Genomic DNA, 21,281 nt, shown 5'->3' with positions numbered 1-21,281 from the left:
TGAGTACCTGTACAGTAATCGCATCCATTATCTTCCTCAAGTGTGCTACCATTTTTAAAAACAAACCATGTAAAGGAGAACTCAAACCCAAACATTTCGCTGCATTGCTTGGCTGCCACTACTCCCCAGAGATATTTTTTCTGTTTTCTAGTAACACCTCTGTAAATAGCTCCTTACTCATCGTGGAAGCAAAACAGTGGTCTACCCTCTCACTTCCTTTTTATGGAGCGATGGGTTATTTTCAACCTTTAGGCCTGCGGAACATATTTAGGGGTCTCCAACCAGTAGCTCGTTAGCTACTGTAGCTCTCCAGCTACCTCTGAGTAGCTCACCTGTGTGCAGCCCAGCTTATTAAATTAAAAAGCTTTTGCTTGGTTGAGTTAATATACATATAACAAAATTGAGATGATACAACACTAATAATATTGGTAGCTCTCAATGCTTTTCATCGAACATAATTAGCTCTCAGTACAGAAAAGGTTGGAGACCCCATTATGTCCACTTGTCCGACATGGCTATAAAGTAGCAACAACTTGTGACTCTAGCTAGAAAGGTATTTCCCTTTCCGTTTAAATCTTTACTGCCAAATGGAATAACCAAGCATAATGGTGTAAAGTAGATTACATATAGTAAAATCATTATCAAAATAAATGCATATACAGCAATGGTTTGCCCTCAGTTTTGTATTCTACTGAAAAACCAGGTACATATGCGATGGCAAGTGTTCAGAATGAAGATGCAAACATTTCTAGTTGAGGTTGTTACTCTAACAAGGGAAACTCCTCGGCAGTCAATTATTTTTTTCTACAAAAGATCCCCACCTTTCGTACGTCACTGTATTACGTTCTGCCTCTCGGTGCTCAAAAATGCATGTCCAAGAAGTTTGCCATGCCAAGCAACATCTTCCTGGTGTGAAACACTATGGTTGTGGAGTTGGGGATCAACCACACCTGTGGATCACTGTGCTTTAAACTACACTTATATAAAAATTGTAAAGTGCCTGCAGAGTGCACCTTGGTTTAAAATTGAGGAGTCACTGAATAGGTGTCCAAATCATGGTTTGTTAAAAAATGAGGAAATCATGTACTTCACTCTTCCAGTGAAGTAAAGGGTGAACTTTTTCATTCTGTAATTTGATAAATATATTTTCAATGTGTGTCATGTAGGTTGATGGAAAAGTTAACATGAACGGTGAAACCTTCAACGGGATAGAGGATGAGAATGAAAGCAGGTGTGCCTCGGCTGTATTTGCACCCTCGGTAAGCAGGTCGCAGAAGTTTGAAGGTGTTGCCAGAGTTGAGAAACCCCAAGAGGAACTGAAGCCCGAGTCCACAACAATTGAGCTGAACCTACGGACACCAGTATCCCACATTGTTTACAAAGAGGTGACGGTAAGATCAAAATACACATTGTTTTTGCTCCCACCTCCTCACAGGATATGTGTAGTGTGATAATTCGATTTTATAGCCTCACAATTGATGACATGCCTTGAGTAAATTAATACGGTAGGATGAAAATAGTTTAGACTTGAACTACCATGAGGAGTCATCAGTTTATTCTTCAGATATACCCCCTATACACACACCCACACTCTCTCTCTCCCCCCTTCTCACTCTTCCCCCTTACTGTACATATATGCTTTTATATCGCATCTATGGTTCCCTCAACATTTCTTCTCTATCGCACCACTAACTTTTGCCACATCAAGACCACTGCAACATATCCAGATCACATCCTTCTTCTGCATTCTCCATTATGGTTACACACACTAATGCCTTTAGATTCATTGATAGCCCTAAATGCACTTCCCAATCTAGGCAACTGCGTTAGATACCAAACCAGTGATAGCAATGTTCATATAAATGGAATTAACTTCATAGTATCACATTATCATATCCCTGATTTAAGGAGAATCTCAAAGTGAGGCCACAACTAGTTGAAATATATACAAATTAGGGTTTGCTCTGTAAACTTGCAAGATATGCTGCTCTAGCTTTATAGTTTTCACTGCAAATGAGTACTAGAGAACGAGCTGTTCAGCGCTACCTATCATACTGAATCGCAGGTGCACTTGGTGGGCCTGCATACTGATTCAGACGTTCCCCCATTCTGCATGCCGCAGAGTGCCGTGGAGAGAGTACAAAGCCTGCAGGCACATTCTCTAAGAAGGGAAGAGTATCATGAGCTATACTCTTCCCGCGTGGGAGAGTGGAATGGGCTAGGAGCCCTTGTTCACATACTGCTCCCTCATTGTTGTGGGCTCTGTCTTGCCCTTAGAGCCAGGGTGGAACTAAGGCAGAAAATACGCTCAGGCACCAAAATAAAAGTGACCCTCGTTACTGAAAGCTAAAAATGTGGTCCATGTTTTCAAATTGGGGCAGGGTTAAGAAAACACTTTATTGAATTTACAAACAAAATAATAGGTGACGTCATACTCATGACAGCAACACGGGACCCCTTGTTATACAAAGCACAACAACAACACAGTAAAGCAACCCTGGAATGAAATATGCCATAATAACATTGACTTACGCAGCAGGACCTTGACCTCACAACCCGTTTATAGACCAGTAGTGTCGAGCCAACGGCAGCAAGCATATGCCACATTGGATTAAGGTCTATCTGGGCAGGGCTCGAGCTGAACACCCCTAAACTTGGCCCATTCTTTTCATGCTGAACAATGCTTCAGGGGACACCCCCTAGCTAGGTAAATCAGGTGCTCCAACCCCATGCAGTAATCCATGCCCTTAGCCCATGCCTCCACAGGGGGAGCCGTAGTATCCTTCCAGGCTCTTGCAATGTCTCTCTTGACAGCCGTTAATCCCTGTCCAAGTAAGGCTCTCTGATACCGATTCCCCCCCTAAGTTGCCAGTGATATGATTAAGAATGAGTTTGGGTTCGCTGGGGATGGGCCAGCCCAATCATCATCTAATGGACCCAGGTCTCCCTCCCAAGCCTTCGTCACCACCTTCATTGAGTCTGGCAAGTTGCACACAAGTATTTTATAAATCTCAGACAGTTGTGCGCCTTCATGTCCATAAGCAGAAGTGTTGCCTCCAAGGGGGAGAATTCGGAGATGGATTCCTCCGACTGTATATATGGGAGGAGTGTGTGGCACAGCTGGAGGTAGCAAAATAACTGTGTGCGTTGTATATGGTATTCTACAAGCAGATCCTGGAAAGACTTCAGCTACCAATTACGAGGCACATCCAACAGTGTAGAGATTCCTATTACGTCCCAAATGGAAAAACAGCTTTAGGCCGCAATGTTTGAGAGCCTAGTGCCCTACCACAGCGGGGTCTCCAACGTCAGCCTGCCAGCCCAACCTATGGACTTTTTAGCCGCAGTACAGACCTCCAGCACCACCCCTGTGGAAGCCGGAAGAGTTCTTGGCATGACCCCAAAATAAAGGAGATGTGGAAGGTTCTGACGACTCATTGCCGAACCCTCCACTACATATGCCGGATCATCGAATCCGTTAAACCACCACTCTTTGACCACCAAATTGGGGAAGTTTTGAACTTTTATAGACACACTGTATGAGTGATTATTGCCATGTAGGTCAGTCTGACACTGCCTAGATTCCTCTCCCACATAACAAACAAGGCTTGGAGTCTTGAGGACTATGCAGCGTCATACTCCTTAGTACAGCAGCCAAGACTGGGGTGGCACAAACTCTTTCAGCCACCCAGCTACTTTTCAAACACCTGTTCAAATCCGATACCCCGGGGTTCAGAATTTACAGGCGCCATAGTTCTCTCCTAGGTTAAATTCTTCAAAATGGGGCATGAGTTGCATTTCACCGGGTAAATATTAGCAAGTTGGAATTCCCAATATGTAGCTGGTGAAAATAGGAAGGGCAAAGACTTTACCCAGTAATTACTGGATGCAGAAAAAATAGCCGTATTTGCACACACGGGGTTGTGAGGATCTTGGAACCATCCAGACCACTTGTAATCAGGGCCTAATACTATGCCCCGAAGTTTTGTATTTCGAATGCATGTTCTATCCAAGCACATATATCGTTTTGTAATGCAATGGTAAATATAGTCTTCATTCTAGTGCCACATCGACTCCATTGTACCTTGAGTTTGGTTATGCTATCCGATTCCCATTTCCCGCTGGGTTTATTTTCTACAGGGTTTGACAATATCTGTAAAGTATGTTTCTCCTGTAATAGGTCCTGGGAATGGCATGAAATCAGGCAGCCAAGTCTATTCTTTCTCGAGTCTGATTAACCATCCACATCAGACACTTATTTTGTTTTTAAGGTCATCACAAATCTTAATGCATCGCCTTAGCTTTCTTGTGTTCTGTGTTACCATAGTGGTCATGTTTTCCAGGGTTGTGGAATCAGGGATGTGATCCGTCATTTCCTTGTGGGTGGGATTTGGCTTGTTGAACCCCGACCCTAGTCTGAACTATTGCCGTGTATCTGTTTCGCTGGGCAAATAATTGAGCTATTTATTTTTGTAATTAGAGTTCTCCTTTTGTATGTACAGTGTTGAGGAAGACTTGTGGGATTTCATCTCCCTTGAACGTCTATTAGCTCCTGCGAGGTTTTCCTGTTTTTGTTGTACTTTTGCATCCACGGTGCGCAGCTGTAACGCAATGTGTGATTATGTTCATGTGCATTTTATGTGACTATCTCTCGAATGCTATGGGATAGATTTCAGTTGTGTTTGTGCGTATTTTTCACACAATGTTGTGGTGTGTGTCACATGCACCTATAGGCTGTTATCTTCAAACCACTGTGGTCAAATATGGCAACAGAGGACATTTTGCAGCCCAATGCATTTAAAAGAAACCTAGTTTATGGAAGAAAGGAGAAGGGTGATAACGAAACTGAAATGCACCTGATGGTGTTAGTGCAAAAAGAAAGTAAGGATATGTAAGTGAACCGCTTGTGTGTGATAAGACTCTTGGGTGAAGAAATGTCTGTAATGGCAGATTTGGTTTCTTCCCCAGTGATAATTAGAAAATATGTCTATAACAAATTTTCGCATAAGGTCTGCACATTAGGTGTGCCAGGTATTGTGTCTGATGCCTCTGGACACAGTACTCAGTACTTCAGGGCAAAGGTATATTAGAGACAGAGTGTGGGTGATGACAGGCTGTATGTGACCGAAAAGGTAGTCCCAGGATTAGTATGGAACAAACCTATCTAATACAATTAAATCCATACACTCACAAGCAGGAGTTATTGCCTGGGGTGGAGAGCAGGTTCGGGTAATGGTAATTAACAGATTTATTAAGGGTTTTTGCAAGGAACTATGGGCCAGATGTAGGTAATTCTATTTTACCGATTCATAAATACCGAATTTTACTGATTCGGTATTTATGAATCGGTAAAATAGAAGGGGGGAGATTTAAGTAAATTCGGTAATTGAATTACCGAATCTGTAAAAAAAGGTATTTACCGAATCGGTAAATACCGATTCAGTAATGCCCATTGATTCCTATGGGCCTTGAAGCCCATAGGAATCAATGGGTATTATAAATACCGATTTTTGCAAGGGTGCAGGGGGTGTCACTTTGACACCCTCTAGCACCCCGAATACAGGCATGTGTGCCATGTGGCACACAGACATGCCCTATGGGCATGTCTGTCTGTCACATGGCATAGGTGTGCATGCACACTTGTGCATGCACACCTGGATTCGGTATTTTACCACCCAATTGAATTGGGTGGTAAAATACCGAATCGGTAAGGCCTTTGGGACTCAGAAAAGTCCCACCTACATTTGGATTTACCGAATCGGTAAAATTACCGATTCGGTATTTTACAGAATCTGTAAATTTACAGATTCGGTAAAATTACCGATTCGGTAAAATAAATGCACCTACATGCCAATTCTTAAATACCGGTCGGTAGCGGCCGAAATCGGCCGTTGCCGGCCGGTATTTAGGCTCCTACATCTGGCCCTATGTTTGTTGAACTATCAACATGAGATTTGCCTCAAATATAAATTTGCACCATTGAAGGGCAAAGTCCGAGGGATTCCAGTTTCTATTTGAACAGATTGAGGATGACGTTGAATCAAGTATGTGACCCAGGGTATAATCCATGGGGAGTTTTCCCCATGCTCTTCGATTTGCAACAGTGTAAGAATATGTATTACCCCTAGTGAATCATATAATAATAATATCAATCATGACGTGTACATGTTGGTTGAGCTGCGTTCCAAACAATGCACATGCAAGTTGTTTGAGGATATGTGAAATTTCACTAAATTCTTTCTTTTAGTCTTTACTCACAACCCCTATAAACATGTGGGTGTTCCACGCACCTTCCCACACTCATTGTGCAACTTAAGCCTGGCTCATTTAAGGAGAAGTTTAGGAGTGTGGAAAGGACATTGCAAATGTGTGTGACCACTAACAGAGTTCTGGCTCAGTGGATGTTTACTTCATTTCCATGGAGCACCTCCCTGATAGTGTCCGCATACAAACACAAGCTGATCCAGCCTTCCAGAATTGGAATTGGACTTCGCTATCTTAGTGATCACTTTTTTCCATGCGTATTTCTGTCTTGCTGCTTCACAAAAAAAAACATTTTGACAACTGTGTCCTTTTTAAGTGCATAAGCCCACCTAAAGCCTGTCATAGAAATACAATTCGGTGAAATCCCTTAGATGAGAGTTATGGTCCCTAAGTCAAAACTAAACAATAAAATAAAACTAAGGTTCTCGCAGAATCGTAACACCATGAATAATTCATGTGTTCTTTACCTTACTTAGAACATCACAGATAAATCTCTATATTATATCACATACTTAATGCCCAGACAGGACATGGATAGCAAGCATGGTACTTGGGTGGTGGGCATTTAAGTGCAGGATATATGCATGCCAAGAAAGTTCAAAGAAGGGTTTTGGGTGCCAAACAGGTGATGGACACAATCATGTTTTGAAATGTTATGGGTGCCAAAAGCTTACTTTGAGGACAAACTGGTGCCAATATTGTATGTGGAGGTAGCACATCGGTCCTAGGTTATGGTAAGCGGAAGGTTACCATTGTTTGATCATTATTCATATGAGCACTCTCTCAAAAAGAGTAAATACAGGTTAATAGACTTTACACTTGTTCTGTATTTATTATATTTTTAGGAATCCAGAATTTCAGTGGGTTTCACTCTTAAACCTTAAAAGGTACCCAGGTGTAAGCCTTTAGCCACCTAAGGACCCTAACGTTCACCATTTCAGTTGCAGGTTTGCAGTCCATTTTGTACTATCATGTAAATGTATTTTTGTCTCCATATAGTCAGCGCTTTTGCCTGGTGTTTCATACTACTGTTGGAGCTGGTTGACCAGAGATGACTCTGTCCTGTAAGATACAAGTTTCCCTAAGTCTTGACCTCTTCTCTGTCCTTAGACAAAAAACAACTTATCCTTAACATGACATCTTGCCCTTTCTTTAAGAGGGATGACGCAGCATCTTCACCCACCTGAAGAAAAAACCTTTAGTTCTCTTTTCAGACGCTTGATCTGCCAACTCTCTGTTCAGTCACACTGTTCAGTCATTTGAGCTGCTTCTGTTGCTGGGGTTGGTCACCTGATGTGGCCTGTAGCTGGTTATTGTGTTGAGTAATCCCAATATGATGTGATGTTCTCAGAATGGAAGAGGTTTTCTGCGTCTTCTGATGTCTTTTACCGGTTATTGTCTGCTGCAGTATTTTCTTAACCTTGGTGGGTTTTTTATAGTGATTTTTTTTGTACTTAATGTGATTGCTGTTTGCATTGATCCTCTGGACTCTGATGACCTACTTTGCGTCGGATTTTGCCAGTCCGTTTAGCAGACCATTATGAAGTGTTCCATGAGTCTTTAGGTGGTTTTCTGGCTGGTACACCTTTGCTCCACTCGTTAGTTTCCCCATTCGGTGGGGTACTTGACGGTGGTAGATTTCGCCTGGGCTTGACAGGTTCATGTTCTTCTCTTCACGGTCTAATGACTGTTGTCGATGTGTGTTCTTGCTTTATCTCTTCTGCTTGCGTGCATTACTCTCACATGCTGTTGATAGATGCCTCTCAGTTCTTTCTGCTCAGTTGTCTTTCTCAGGTGTATTTGTATATTGATGCCCAGGGAGTGATCTTCTGTGGATTGCTTCTTCCTCTCTCCTCCTACGTCGACTATTATCCATGTCACTTGCTGCTTGACAGGTCCTCAGAGGTCTGTTAGGCTAGATTATTCATGTGACAAATAGTGACTTGGTGTTGGGTGATTGTACTAGCCTGGTCTTTAGATACCAAGACTCTGCCTTGGTTTACTCTTCCGCGTTTGTGTACCTTCTTTCTTATTCTCATCTCTTGAATTGAGCCATGATGCTTTGTCCTTGTCCTACTAGCTGGCACTGGCCCTCTGGAGGATTTCTTTTATTGAGTAATTTTTTAAGGAGCACGTGTTGTGTGTAGTTGATGACAGGCAACCGTTAATGATTTTCTGTGGAATGGCGTATCCGGCTGTGAAGGTGTGGAAAGCGCAGTCGTGTTTTCTTCCCGTGTTAAGGATACACCCACTCTTGGCACGCTACCTTGAATATGTGGCCTTGACGTCCCACATAATTGATTTTAGGGTTACAGTGCGCACACTGCTGCTTTGAGTTTGTTGTATGTCTTACTCTTTTTTGTAGAACATTTTCTCATTAAGGTCCGGACGACATGACACACTAAATAAATCAGAAGCTGCGGCATTGACATAGCTGCCAAGGTTTCAGATTGCTGTGTGTGACATTTTCATAATTTCTGTGTAATTATGAGTGACATTTCAATGACTATGAGGGACCCTTTCTTGCAAACAAAATCAAGCAATGAAGACAAGGGACACATATAAATATCAGAAATGACAGCCATTTGAGCAAAGAGAAATTCTAAAAAGACCTTAAAACTTCGCCAAAGCACCAGAAATGGAAGCACAATAACCGGAGATGAACTTTGTGACTGCAGTTCTCAGCAGCGGAGGGCAGGCAGGCACTGCAGCTGCTCAGAATATGTTCTCGTTGATCTGATCATTCATGAGCGTACACTAGCCGAAAAAGCAAAGTTTATAGCATATCACAGTGCTTTCGGTAGCAGGCTGGGACCTCATAGCACTATAATACAGTTGCCACTGTTCACCACTGAGCCAACCAGTACTGAGAAAAAAGTTTACCCCAGACATTTTGGAAGAATAACATTCCTCTTGTGTAAACTAACTGGAGTAAGTGCAGTAACCTAATACATAGCTGTCAAAGTTTAAGACTGCTTATGTGTGTCATAGCCATATATTCAGTCTTCTTACATGTGACCAGGGCCGGACTGGCCGTAGCGGGCACCGGGCAATTCCCCGGTGCGTCGGATGGGTGGGGGGCCGGTTTGGGGCACCTGGGGGCCGTTTTTGTTACAGGGCCGTTTTTGCAGCATAGCTGCAAAATCGTCCCTGTAACAAAAACGGCCGATAACCGGCCTGGCAAAGAGCTCGGTAGCACCCACAACCCCCCGGGGAGGGGCTGGGGGGGTGGCCAAGCACTTTGCCAGGGCCTGTTTTGGTTCCCAGTCCGACCCTGCATGTGACATAGACATGTCTTATGTGTGGCACTTTTAGTGATGCATGTTAGTGACTCAAGAACTGAATAGAAATCAACAGTCATGCCCATGTAGTAAGATGGTTTTCACACATTAGCCCATGTTGTGGTACGAAAACTGCCTCAAAAGTGCCCAATGCTTCTAAAGTGCCTACACAAGATCACTGACCTACTTTTTGCTAACAGGGTCAAAGGGCAGGTACATTTGGAATAGTAATACCAATAAAATACATGTTTTGCGACGATGACTATAGTTTAATAAAGTTGTATGTTATGTCTAGTACACATTACAGTTAAAACAAATGGTTTGTTAAGTCGAAACAGGTTATCAATGACAATGCATGGTAATCTCAGCCACCAAAAAAACCCTCGAATCCCTGTGCCACTGTCATGAAAGCATCATCTGATCCATCCCCACTGCTAAACTGAACCATGTTAAGTATTTTGAAATGGTAATGATTAACATGGAAAACGAAATTTGAGAGTTTCTTTAAGAATACGTGCATTCGCCAGTTTCAAGAGAAAACTATTCAACGGTGGTGCTGTGCTTAAGGTCAATGATAGATCATTTGTAGTGGCATTAGTTTGAACAGTGTCAAGTGAACGTTTAGGCCAGCGTAGCGAAATTGTTACATCAGCCCGCCGGCCTGAGAAGAGTGTTGTTGTGCCGTGAATGTTGTGTTTGCGTGCCACTGACTGGCCGCGCTATATGCAAGTCTGTATGTGGGCGCAAGTATAGTTGTGACTCCTGTGTGCGTGTAACTTTGTGGAAGGTTGGTAGGCAAGTTGAGCACAGTTTTGCAAGTTTATTATCAATAACGTCGTATTCCATGCCCCTCACTAACTCCAGAGCTAGGCACACCCTTACTTGAAATGAATTTAGCTTCAGACAGCTCAAGAGCAGCTGTATTTAGTGAGTTCATGCGACATCAGTTGCCTGCTCCCCTCTCTCTGTGTTGACCGGCCTGGGCCGACGGACCGCATCAGGCTGGCTCAGGCCTGGCCAGCCATCAGCTCAAATTCACAGTCAGGCCTGTCCGGGTGCTCCGGCCTGCAAATGAACCACTCCGGCCGCCACAGTCAGTCTGGGTGTTCTGAGTGACTCCTCCGCCTCCAGTCCAGCCTGGGCTGTGGTGGGCCCGGCTAGTTCGGTCGCTCATGTCGCTGCAGACCTTAGAATGCATTACCGCGCCGGCAGTAGAGCTAATCAACAGCAGGTACCCATTTCCGAATTCAGCTACTGCCCGTTTGCGCCAGGAAGGCAGTCTCCACCCCTGACTGGTGAAAGTGAAAGTATGCCGTACTGCAAGCTGCGCGGTGATTAAATACAGTGGATACTTTGCAGCAAGCAAACAGCTCAGAGCCCAGCCCCCAAGAAGTCTGCTGAGCAGTGCGGGGTGCCTGTCTGTGCCGCCGACGCTAGTGCTGATATAATAACTTATAGCCACCGCTCCGACGATAACACTTTACAGGCACAGGGCTTATATGCGTGACTTCGCATTTCAGTGCGGTGATGCAGACCACCTCACTGAAATGCGTTAGTATCCCGCATCATGTTTGATACTTGGCAGGACTGCATTTATTAACTGATTCGCTGTTTCGTGAAATTCATCCAGCAACTGCATCTAGTTTTTCCACCTTGACCTCTGGCTTCTTTGTGATTCTGTTGAACTGGGGGTGGCCCCTCTAAGTCAGGATTTGAATTTTGTGAGTGTCTCGCCACCTCGCGCTTCAGATATGATGGTGTTTGCTTTTGGTTTCTTAGTGGTGTCCCTTTGTAATATTTATATGTTCGAGGCATGTGGGCTGCTGAATTTATATCTATGCATAGATCGCCGCCTAGTGTTGGGTCCGGATGATTGCACATTGTTGTCCTGGAAGAGTCTTCGAAGTATCACAAGATAGGTGGCTCCTCCCCTGGACTACAGTGCGCATGGGCATCCACTGCATGCTCAGATTGTTTTTTTCCGCCATTGGGTTCGGATGTACTTTCTTAACTCACGTTCGGATTATATATAGAAACTTTCTCAAGGCCAAAAGGCCTTCGGGGCGTCGGTATTGTCTTTCGTTCGGTGCCTGATATTTGTTCCAGTTCTTCGAGACGGACGTCGACGGCCGTTTGCCTTTCGACACCAAAGGCCCCATCGACGATGGAATGGAGCCCGTTCAAACTATGCCCCGTTTGCAATTCAAAATACCCTCACATCGATGTGCACCCGGTGTGCAATAAATGTCTCTCACCGGACCACGACGAGGCCAGCTGCATGGCCTGTTCTCGATTTAGATCAGAGAAAACTCTTCGCCTTCGACAGCTGCACGACAGTTGGCGCCCGATCCAGAAAACATTTTCGGAGCCGACGACGAAGAACGTGTAGAAGAGGAGGATCCTGATCGACAGTCGGATCCCACATCAGAGCGAGAATCCAACTACGATGAGGACAAAGAAGAATTCTACGTCCTTGATGAAGACATCGTCGAGGTAGGAGACGTCGCACAACCCATCGGAGCCGTCGATGACGACTCAACCGATGAGCAGGGCCCAACCGCAGTAGCGGGGCCCGGTACACACACTTCCACGGCTCAGGTCGAGGCATCGCCGGAAGGCCTTAGCCAAGATCTTCATCTACGTTCTATAGCCCCGCTTCCGGGCCAGGCTAAGAACATTTCCAAAGAGCCATCGGTCGATCGGCCACAATCAGTGGAAAAATCGAAACCAAAACCTAAAGACACTAAATCGAAACTGGTGAAGGCGGTCATCGGCTCGACGACTTCGGAACACACCAAGTCAAAACGTGTGCTCAACCCCTTGGGGTCGCAAGGGGGTGTCGAGCCGAAGATCGGGGCGCCGAAGCCTGTGTCTACTGTTAAGCACGTCAGGCTCACGTCAACGTCGATTTCGGGGTCCAAAGATGGCGACTCTTCCAAGGGACGCGAGACCCGAAAGAGCCTCGATCCGAAGCCTCGGAAGCCACTACTGGTGAAGGCATTCGAGTCGAAGACAAAACTCGGCACACAAGAACAGAGCAAGTCGAAGCAAAAGGGCGTACCTGCTGTGCAACAACAGCTCGAGTCGACGCAAGGCCACGAGCAACAGACTGAACAGTCGAAGTCGGTCGGGTCAAAGTCGACGCCTACCTCCAAGCAGGTCAGTCCGTCGCCGACGCTTACGGCGCCAATAAAATACGGCCTGCCCCCAACGGCACGACCTAAGATGGTCCAGCTCCCAAAGGGCACCGACGCATCGAAGTCGTCATCGGTAGCCGCAAGTGCTCAGCCCATGCAGGAGGACGTTCTGTTCCAGCCACCGTCCTATGATAACCAGTCGAAACTGTTTATCGACTCCGAAACAGGGCGACTCACTATTTATAAAAGGAAAATCATTCCGGAAACTCCTATGGAGTCCTACAAGATACCACTCAAAAGAAAGCGGGACTCTGCCACCTCCCCTACTCTTTTTCAACCCATACCATCCTATGGACAAGAATATGCCTATTCCCCCACACCTGCCAATGAGGAAGTGGAGGAAGGGTACAATGAGGACCAGTTTAATTATCCCATTGACACAAGCCAGGATGAGTCCCAACCATGGACTGACCCTGTTGACCCTGATGAGCCACACACCACCCCTGACACTCAGTCCTATGCGGTCAAGACATCGCCTACTGAGGATACTGCTGCGTTTAACGCTTTGATTGAAAGGGCAGCCCTTAACCATGATGTGGACATGCACACTGACCACGTGGAGGAAGACTTTCTGTTTGACACCTTCTCTACCTCAGAAAGATCGGTAAAAACTTTGCCTATGCTCAAGGGTGTGCTCAAACATGCTAGTGACATTTTTTTTTTTTTTTTGGTTAAAAACTTTTATTGAGCAATCACGTAAAATTACATAGATGGGCCCACAACCACACGGGCTGGCCGCTAAGTCGCATAGTACGACACATGAAATAAACAATCATTTCCTAGGTCAGGCCAAATCGTAGAACGAAATTGCTATAGACTTAGAACAGGATACAACAATTTTCTATATAAAACATGAAAATACTCAACACAAACATAAGGCGAGTGCAATAATCAAGTCAGCCCAAATAGCAGAGGGGGAGGTCACGAAACAGGAGAACAAAAATACATCAATGAGAGTCGGGAAGGCCGTGAGGGGGGGGGAAGCAGGGAGGACAGGAAAATCCTAGAACAGAGCGAAAAATTTCGGGAACGTCAGCCTAAGGAGACAGGGTAACATCGGAGGTGGCAACCAAGGGAGGGGTACAAATTTCTCCACGGTATGCATTCCATTGACCCCAAATTTTCGTCCACGCCCCCGGCCTGCCCCTAGCCATGTAGACTGTCTTCTCACGGAACATGGACCAGTCCATGTTGTCCTCCCACACTGAAACATCAGGAGGTCGGGATGCGCCCCAGAGTTGCGCAATGTCACGCTTCGCGACTATGTAACCCAGGGTCGCCCATCTAGTCTGGGCCACAGAGTAATCGGAGGGTTCCCACACATTCAGCAGACATCGACGGGCCTCAGGCCGCAGGTCAACACCAGTCACCTCAGTCATCAACGCAAGCACATCCACCCAATAAGCTGCCACCACAGGACACTCCCAAAGTATGTGCATAAAGGTAGCGCTCATCCCACAGCCACGCCTACACAATCCATCCGGGGAAAAACCCATCACGACCAGACGCGGACCAGTCACATACACCCGGTGGAGGATCTTAAGTTGCACCAAACGAAGACGGGCGGGAATGGCGACCTCCTTCGGGGAGGAGAGTGCCGACTGCCAGTCCTCGTCATCTAGTTCCAAGCCATCACCTACCCACATTTCTCGGAGTCGGACCAACAAATCAGCGCGATTATGAATCAGCTTCTTGTAGATGAGAGAGATGGTGCTGTCGGGCAAGTGTCCATCTAGTATACGATCTTCAAGGGGGGAAGACTCGGGCAGGGCCACATCAGGAGTCAGAACCGAGGCCAAGGCATGTCGGACTTGCAGATACCGGAAAAACTCTCTATCACTCAAGTCGTATTCCGCCTTAAGGGCCTGGAATGATTTCACGCGACCATTCACACAAACGTCACCCACTTTACAAATCCCGATCACATCCCAGCGGTCAAAGCCCTTAGAAGACCAGAGACATCCCAAACGTTCAGAAGCATAAAGCGGAGTCGCCAGCGTCAGCCGATTCTCCCATCCCAAACTCACATTCGCTGCGCGCCACACGTTGACCGCTACCCTGGTCGGGCCCACAAGATGGCGCCCAGCCGATCTGGAGTATAGCGCTCTATTAAAGTCCCCTCCCGGCAACTGGAGCTTATCCATCTCAAACGCCGGATCGCGACCTGGCGAGTACATCGCATGGTTAATGGCCGATAGCTGGGCTGCCCAGTAGTACCTCTTGATGTCGGGGAGTGCCATGCCCCCGTCGTACCAAGGTATAGTAAGTTTCGCAAGGGCTATACGTGGACGCCCATCCCAAATCAATTGTCTCTGCAGACTCTCGATTTCCCTGAAATAAGTAGCAGGAACATCGTCGAAAGAATTCTGAAGGGCGTAGAGGAACCGCGGCAAAGACATCATTTTAAAGAGAGCAGCCCTACCCAGAGGAGACAGGGGCAGCTTACGCCAACGGGCCACATCCAGTCGCAATCTAAGAAGCGGGGGGAGGAGATTACGCTCCAACCGGAGGGAGGAATCCCGGGTAATAAAAATCCCTAAATATTTGAAGCCAGACTGGACCACCTGGATAGGGAATCTGGCCGGCAAAGAGGGCAAAACACCCGAAAGAACATACACACAGGACTTAGCCCAATTAATAACAAGGCCCGAGTTAGCACCGAACGAAGTAAGAACATCAAATAAGACGTTCAAAGATTTACGCGGGGATGTCAAATAAAGAAGAATGTCGTCCGCGTAAAGAGAGACGCGGTCTTCAAAGTCCGGTGACCAACGGATCCCTTTGAGGGAGGGTTCCCATCGAAGCCACGCAGCTAACGGTTCCAAGGCCAGCGCGAAAAGCAATGGAGACAGGGGGCAACCCTGACGGGTCCCTCTACCAAGGCTAAAGGGGACAGAAACTCTACCATTCACCACCACTTGCGCTAAGGGTTCCACATACAACAACTTCACCCATCCAATAAATTCAGGTCCAAAACCAAATTTTTCGAGAGCTGCCCAAAGATAGGGCCACTCAACTGTGTCAAAAGCCATCGAGGCGTCTAACGAGGCCAAAATGGCCGGCTCCGTCAGAAGCCCCGCCCTCGCAACAGCGCCGTGAAGACGACGTAGGTTAAGAGCCGTGTTGCGATGCGGGATCAATCCGGACTGATCCGGATGAACCAGGTCGCTAATGACCGTCAGCAGGCGGGTTGCCAGGAGCTTAGCCAGGACCTTAGGCTCAACATTTAACAGGGAAATGGGCCTATAAGACGAACAGAGGTCCCGCGGTTTCCCGTCCTTGGGAATAACGACTATCGTGGCAAGACGCTGGTCATACGGGAGAATACCCCGTTCCCGGGACTCCAAAAACATGGCACGAAGATAGGGCGCTACCTTGTCAGGGCGTAGCTTGTACAGCTCAATTGGCAACCCATTCGGGCCCAATGCCTTGCCCGAACGGAGCGAACGAATGGCAGTCGCTATTTCATCCGTAGTAAAAGGGGACTCCAACGAGACACGGTCCAGATCGGAAACACTGGGCAAAGCTATATCGCGCAACAAAAGGCGAGAGTCAGCCACATCTCGTCCAGACACAGGGGTATACACCACACGAAAATACTCAGCAAAACATTCAACTATTCCAACCGGGTCTGTCACTCCGACACCATTCGACGACTGAATCACAGGCACCACACAATTCGCTCTCTCTTTCTTATCCAACCATGCCAACAATTTACCCGCTTTGTCCCCCACATCATACAGACGACCCTGCTGTTCCCGGAACATCAGTCTAGCCGCATCCGTGACCAAGGATTTATAAGCCAATTGTTTCAGACCCAGGGCGTGGAGTTTATCAGGGGTGATCTCAGTCTCTAAGTCGGCCTCCCTCTCAGCAATCTCTATCTCAAGGTCCACCACCTCCCGATTCCTAGCCTTCTTGGATTCAGCAATGAGAGAAAGGGCCTGCCCACGAATCACTGTTTTAAAGGCCTCCCACAGGGATACCGCCGAGGAAACCGACCCCTCGTTGTCCAAAAAGTAGGCATCTAAAGACTTAGTCAAAAGGTTCCGGGTCTCAGGGGAGGCAATATACCAGGGGTTAATTGGAGCCACTCGGCCCACCGCCTCCACCCCCAACTCAAAACAAAGCCAGAGCGGAGAATGATCGGAGATGCCCCGGGGGAGGTGTCTGATCTCACGCACCGCCGGCGTCTGCGCCGCGGGCATCAGGAAATAATCCAGTCTAGACAGACTCCCGTGGGCCCCCGAATGGAAAGTGTATTGAAGCTGGGTAGGATGCAGGAGCCTCCAGCAATCCGCCAAACCAAACGTATCCAAAAACCCACCTAACCACTGTTGGGCTAAAGGAGTATCCCTAGGGGGGTAGCGATCTTGCAGACCGGAGATCACAGAATTAAAATCGCCTGCAAGAAAAAGAGTACTATCAGGAAGGTCCAACAACACACGGCCCAAATCGGCAAAGGTAGAAGTCTGTAGGCCGGGGGGCACATAAACAGTAAACAAGGAGAGGGTACGACCTTCATAGCGACCCACGAGGACAGCATAACGCCCCCGATCATCAAGGATCACATCATCAATAGCTAGGGGGAGGGAAGCCCGAACAAGGATACCCACCCCCCTGGAACCCGTGGTAAACCCCGAATGTGCAGCAAGGCGATACCCCCACCTATTCATCGCACGACAAGTATTGCCCACCAAATGAGTTTCCTGCAAGAAAACAATATCGGGAGATAAACGGCATAGACATTTTAACACCACACTCCGCTTAATGCGATCTCCCAGACCATTAACATTCCACGAAACAAGCCTCAACCCGCTACCCCCCATCCCACACAGCAACCCCGAAACCCCCCCGCAATGAGCATGACATAAAAAGGAGCAGAAGCCAGATTGATTCGCCTTGAAAACATAACACAAAAACATCGAACATCCCAACCACCCACCCCCCAACAATCAAGAAAACACCCTGCACCCCTGCAAAATGCTAAATAGCCACCCCAACATGCAGTGTGCCTGTCGCCCAGGAACCCCCATTCTACAAAAAGAACCCCGGAGGAGGAAAGGCTCCGGCCCACCCGCCACCCAGAGTAAGACAGATAATGAGGAGAATACACAAACAGCAGAGGCACTGAGGCATCAAATCCCTGAAGAGTTTACTCTAGTCGAGGGCCCAGGCGTAGGCGGATTGTTCAGCTCTCCACACCACCCTCAGCACCACCCGGGTGGGCGGCGGACTCAGTCTCAGGAGATCGATCAGGCAGAGAGTCCATCCAGTCATTTACAGAATCAGGCCGATCAAAGAAGAAGGTTCTGTCGTTGTACTCAACGCGCAGCCTGGTCGGAAAAAGCATGGCGTAGCGAAGCCCCATGTCTCGGAGACGTTTCTTAACATCACGGAAGCCCATACGCTGTCTCTGGACCTGTTGAGAAGTCCGGATAGAAGTTCACCGTGGCGTTCTCAAAGGCCACCGGGCCCTTCACACGCGATGCTTGCAGGATAGCGTCCCGATCCCTATAATGGAAGAGTTTCGCAACAATAGGCCTCGGCGGGGCACCTGGTTTACCCTTGCCCCCCGGAACACGATGGGCACGTTCCACAGCGAAAAACTTCGTCAGACCAGACGGAGAGAGGTGGTTCTGGATCAAATCCTCAACAAGGAGATCAACAGAGTGAGGTTCTGGATTCTCCGGAACTCCGACCACTCGTACATTACAGCGACGTGCCCTGTTCTCAAAGTCCTCCAAGCGCCGGGTCATGAAGTCGTTCACCCTGCGAAGGTTGCCGACCTCCGTCTGTATCTCCGAAACGTCCTCCGTGAGACTGGATGACTTAAGATCCAGTGACTTCACCTTCTCATTGGTTTTCGACAGGTCAGCACGAATCAAGTTGACCTCGATGGCCACGGTGTCGATTTTGTGGGCCAAAGCTTCATATTGTTGGCCTATCGACTCCTTCATAGCAGAAATGGCGCCCATGATGTCCTGCAAAGAAGGCTCCGTTGACGCGTCCACAGTGAGATCAGCATTACTGGCTCCGGGCAGGGCGGCTCCGGGGGACCCCTTGGAATGGGTGTAGCGGTCCATCACGTTAGACTGGACCGGGCCCCCACGCAGGGGCGTCTTGGTCTTCCGAGTCTCTCGGTCCCCTCTGCCCGCCATATCAGAACTGCGTCACCATGTAATTAACCAGGCTGGATGGAGTAGCCACAGGAAAGTAGGGCCTCGGGACCAAAGAACCGCAGCTAGGGCACCACTAGTAGAAGGGCCAACAGATAGGAGAATAAGCTAGCCAAAGGCCCGACAGCCGTTCCGTGCCCCGACTGCAGCCCAGGCCAGGCTCCTCTGCCAGATGTCTCAGTCTGAGGCAGAAACGAAACCGAAACTTAAGAGGGGGACCCACAGGTCGAATCCCCCTGCCGTTGTTGTTCAACTTCAAGACGGCCACTGAGCCTCACCCAGTCCCGGGCGTACCTCGAGAGTGGAGCCCGAAAGTTCGAACAGACGTAACTCCGGAACCCCGGGTCCAAATCGAATTCCAAAAAGTCCAGGGCAATCAGCCCAGTGTCCTCTATACAAATCCTCGTAAAAAGTCAGGATAAGTTCAGGATATCATGCCGGGAGTGGCGGGGGTCCGGGGAGCGCTGTGCTCACGCGGCCATCTCGGATGCCCGCCAAGCTCCTCCTCGCTAGTGACATTTTTAAAGAGCTAACAAAGGCAAGGGTAATAAACCCCAGGATTGAGAGGAAGTACCGACCTGCACCTGTGGACCCTACGTATATCAAAGGACAGCTCCCTTTGGACTCCTTGGTGGTGGCTAATGCTCGAAAGAGAGCAAACTCTCAAACAAGTGGTGATGCTCCTCCTCCGTACAAAGAATCCAAGATCTTGGAAGCTTCTGGCAAACGTGTGGCAGCTCAAGCGGCTGATATTTGGAGAATCTCAAACACACAGGCCCTATTAGCAAGATATGATAGGGCTCACTACGACACGCTAGAGCAGCTACTGCAAAACCTGCCTGATGCTTATAAGGAGGGGGCGGAAATGCTCATACAGGAGGGGAAGTTAATCTCAAACGCATCTATTAAATGTGCGTTGGATGCAGCTAACACTGCAGCTAGGGCCATTAACACTAGTGTAATGCTTAGGAGGCATGCCTGGCTCCGCATCTCTGGGTTCAAGTCAGATATCCAAACAACTCTGCTTAATCAGCCCGTTAACCCTGACTTTCTCTTTGGTCCTGAGGTAGACACCACCCTAGAGAAAATTAAAGACACAGAAACTGCAAAATCCATGGGAGCTATGCAGTCACAGCAGTTCAGGGGCGGTTCCTTTCGTCGCTCCGGTAACAGGGGAGCATCTAGAGGACAAACGTCGCAACAAACCCAATACAGCAAAGGAGGCACACAAACCACCTATAACAAAAACAATAGAGGTGGATACCGTGGGAACAGTACCAAGGGCAGAGGACGAGGAAATAACAATGCCAGGTCCTCCGCCACTAATAAACAGTGACGTCTTGTCACTGCCCCCAGACCATATAACACCGGTCGGGGGAAGACTACAGCAGTTCATGCCAGTCTGGGAAGGCATTACCACGGACAGGTGGGTGAGACAACTTATACAACACGGTTATTGTCTGGAACTAACCTCCGCTCCACCCAACATACCGCCAAGGCACCGTCCTATGTCCGCAGAGCACATGCACTTATTGCAGCAAGAAGTCATATCCATGCTGCAAAAAGGGGCCATAGAACTCGTGCCTTTAGAACAACAAGGTACAGGGGGTGTGCTCACTGTATTTCTTAATTCCAAAAAAGGACGGGTCTCTCAGGCCCATTCTGGACCTCCGACCCCTGAACGAATACATCCTGTCAGAACACTTTCACATGCTCACTTTGCAGAAAGTTCTACCATTGCTCAGTCAGGGAGATTTCCTAGCAACACTAGATCTGAAGGATGCATATTTCCACATTCCCGTTCACCCCAGTCACAGGAAATATCTCGGGTTCACCATCAACAACCAGCATTACCAGTTCAAAGTCCTGCCTTTCGGGGTCACTACTGCCCCCAGAATGTTTACCAAGTGCTTAGCGACAGTAGCTGCACACCTTCGGAGACAACACATCCATGTCTATCCATATCTGGACGACTGGCTTGTCCAAGCAAAGTCGGCCCAGCAATGTGCCAGCCACATGTCCCGCACAATTCACCTCCTAGACAGTCTAGGATTTTCCCTCAATTACCAAAAATCCCATCTACAACCCGCACCTGTCCAACAGTACTTAGGCGCGGAAATAAACACTCTGACAGCAACAGCACAGCCGAACTCAGCTAGAGTCAACAGCATGCAGGTGCTCATTCGAAAATTCAAGCCCCAACACTCACTCCCGGCGCACGTGTTCATGCAACTAATAGGCATGATGGCCTCCTGTATCTTTATAGTCCCACACGCGAGGCTGCACATGCGTCCGCTTCAGGAGTGCTTGGCGCAACAGTGGAACCAGGCTCATGGACAGCTGAAAGACCTAGTGTTGGT

The 21,281-nt window shown here is 47.7% G+C and overlaps 1 protein-coding gene across 1 annotated transcript in view; it reads left to right on the top strand.

The window, feature by feature from the left end:
• The window catches only part of LIMCH1 (LIM and calponin homology domains 1), a 990,782-nt gene that overhangs the window by 772,883 nt on the left and 196,618 nt on the right, over positions 1-21,281 (top strand). The window contains exon 19 of the mRNA XM_078678256.1: positions 1,167-1,391. Within this exon, the coding sequence (XP_078534382.1) occupies positions 1,167-1,391 (225 nt within the window). The remainder of the gene's footprint in view (positions 1-1,166; positions 1,392-21,281) is intronic.

The sequence above is a fragment of the Lissotriton helveticus genome, chromosome 2_2 (assembly GCF_964261635.1).
Source record: "Lissotriton helveticus chromosome 2_2, aLisHel1.1, whole genome shotgun sequence".
Taxonomy (NCBI): Eukaryota; Metazoa; Chordata; class Amphibia; order Caudata; family Salamandridae; genus Lissotriton; species Lissotriton helveticus.
Note: the sequence above shows the minus strand (reverse complement) of the source record. Positions and strands in the feature narration are given on the sequence as shown.